The sequence below is a fragment of the Merops nubicus genome, unplaced genomic scaffold (assembly GCF_000691845.1).
Source record: "Merops nubicus isolate BGI_N331 unplaced genomic scaffold, ASM69184v1 Scaffold53260, whole genome shotgun sequence".
Classification (NCBI taxonomy): Eukaryota; Metazoa; Chordata; class Aves; order Coraciiformes; family Meropidae; genus Merops; species Merops nubicus.
This window is the reverse complement of record NW_008583243.1, coordinates 1-1,839: the sequence shown is the minus strand read 5'-3', so window position 1 is coordinate 1,839 and position 1,839 is coordinate 1. Positions and strand designations below refer to the sequence as shown.

Here is a 1,839-nt window from a genome sequence, read left to right as displayed (position 1 = left end):
CCAGAGGACAAAGTTTATTTCAGGGCTCAGATAAAATCGTCAGGTGACGTCGACTGGTTTGCTCCGGTTTCCCACAGGGCTGGGGGTGCTGAGCAAGCCCGTGTTTCCCAGCCCTCCTTCCCTGCTCCCCTCTCAGCTGGGGAAACGGTGGCTGCAGCTTGCAAAGTTACTGCAAGTGGAAATGAAACCCCCAAATGCACAAAAGCATCTGTGTAGGCAGGCAAAGGGAGCTGGAGAGGATGGGGGCAAAGGGATGCTTTATGATAGCCTCATTTTTATCAAGATGCAAACGAGAGTGCCAGTGCTGGGGGACACCAGGGGCTCATACAAGCCAAGCGCAGGCATGGCCCCCACATTTTGGTATATGGGGAGTTCCTGGCACACAGATTGCTCTAGTTTGGTGGCCTTTGTCCTTTCTGTCTCAGGATTACTATGGCAAAGAGCTGCAGAAGTCAGAGGACCTGAAAACCAATGCATGTGTCACTTCGGCCAGGCCCCTTCCCAAGGCGGTGAGAGATGCTTTGGAGCGCATCCATGAGGAGGTGGTGGCCAGGTAAACCCTGGGGTCTCCCCTCCACTGCGGCCTCCCCGTGGGCTGCAGCCCCCTGGACTGCCATACTGCTGGGGCGTCTCCATGCAGCTGAGCTCACTGTCCCCCAGGTACTACGGCTGTGGTCTGGTGATCCCCGAGTGCCTGGCGTCATGCCGGATCCTGGACCTGGGCAGCGGCAGCGGCAGAGACTGCTACCTGCTGAGCCAGCTGGTTGGGGAGCAGGGCCACGTCACTGGGATAGACATGACTGAGGGCCAGGTATGGCACCAAGCCAGGGCTTCCCCTTGCTCCCCCAGCACCCCTCCACTGTTGTTCCCTTCCTTCTATCAGGTTGAAGTGGCAAAGAAGCACATTGCCTACCACATGGACAAGTTTGGCTATCAAAAGCCAAATGTGGAGTTCCTCCAGGGCTACATGGAGAACCTGGGTGATGCTGGGCTGGCTGATGAGAGTTACGATATTGTCATGTAGGTACCGTGCAGGGCGCTGCCACTCCTGGTCCTGCTGCTGCCCAGGGCTGGGGTCCAGGTCCGCACATCACTGGGTCACCAGCTTTAGGAGCACATGGCAGGAAAAGGAAAATCCCAAGGCAGAATCTGGACTGGAGCTGGGGATATACAAACTGTCCTTTTCATGGTCAAATCGGTGTCTCAAAATCCCGCATGAAGCAGTGGGGCATGCAGCAGCTGGTGGATGTGCAGCAGCCAGTGGTGCTGTGTGCGAGAGGGTGCAAATGAGCCTTGATCTCCTCCTCTCCAGCTCCAACTGCGTGATCAACCTTGCTCCTGACAAGAGGGCTGTGCTGCGGGAGGCCTACCGTGTACTGAAGGTAATGCCAGGGCTGGTGCCCACAGCAGGAACAGAGCAGGGTTGGGGTGGCTCTGCTGTTGGGGTGCCACGTGGATGCAGCAAGTGGGAAACAGCAAGGTGGGGATGCGTGATGGGGCCAGGGAGGACACCTCTGCAGGGGGTCCTGAGCATGGTAGCACTGGGGAGTGCCCCGTTCTCCCTGCCCCTTGTGTCTGGTTTCTTCTTGGGGTCTCCCTTCACTCCTCGCTGCCTGACAGCCCGGGGGAGAGATGTACTTCAGCGATGTCTATGCCAGCCGGCGCCTGAGCGAGAGCGTCCGGAAGCACAGGGTGCTGTGGGGTACGTAGGGCTCCAGGATGGGGGTGGCATGGGATGAGCGGGCTGGCCCAGTGCCTCGATCACCCACACATGTGGTCTTGTGCCAGGGGAGTGCCTGGCAGGAGCCCTGTACTGGAGAGACCTGTACAGCATCGCCG

General features: G+C 58.6%; 1 protein-coding gene across 1 annotated transcript; it reads left to right on the top strand.

Annotated features, from left to right (window-relative positions):
• Positions 1 to 425: 425 nt before the first annotated feature.
• AS3MT (arsenite methyltransferase) lies at positions 426 to 1,832 on the top strand (the record flags this gene model as incomplete). Its single annotated transcript, XM_008939849.1, has 6 exons — positions 426 to 553; positions 661 to 811; positions 884 to 1,020; positions 1,313 to 1,382; positions 1,621 to 1,702; positions 1,789 to 1,832. Coding segments are annotated over 6 exons (612 nt in total), but the record flags the coding sequence as incomplete, so codon positions are not given.
• Between the last annotated feature and the right edge of the window lie 7 nt (positions 1,833 to 1,839).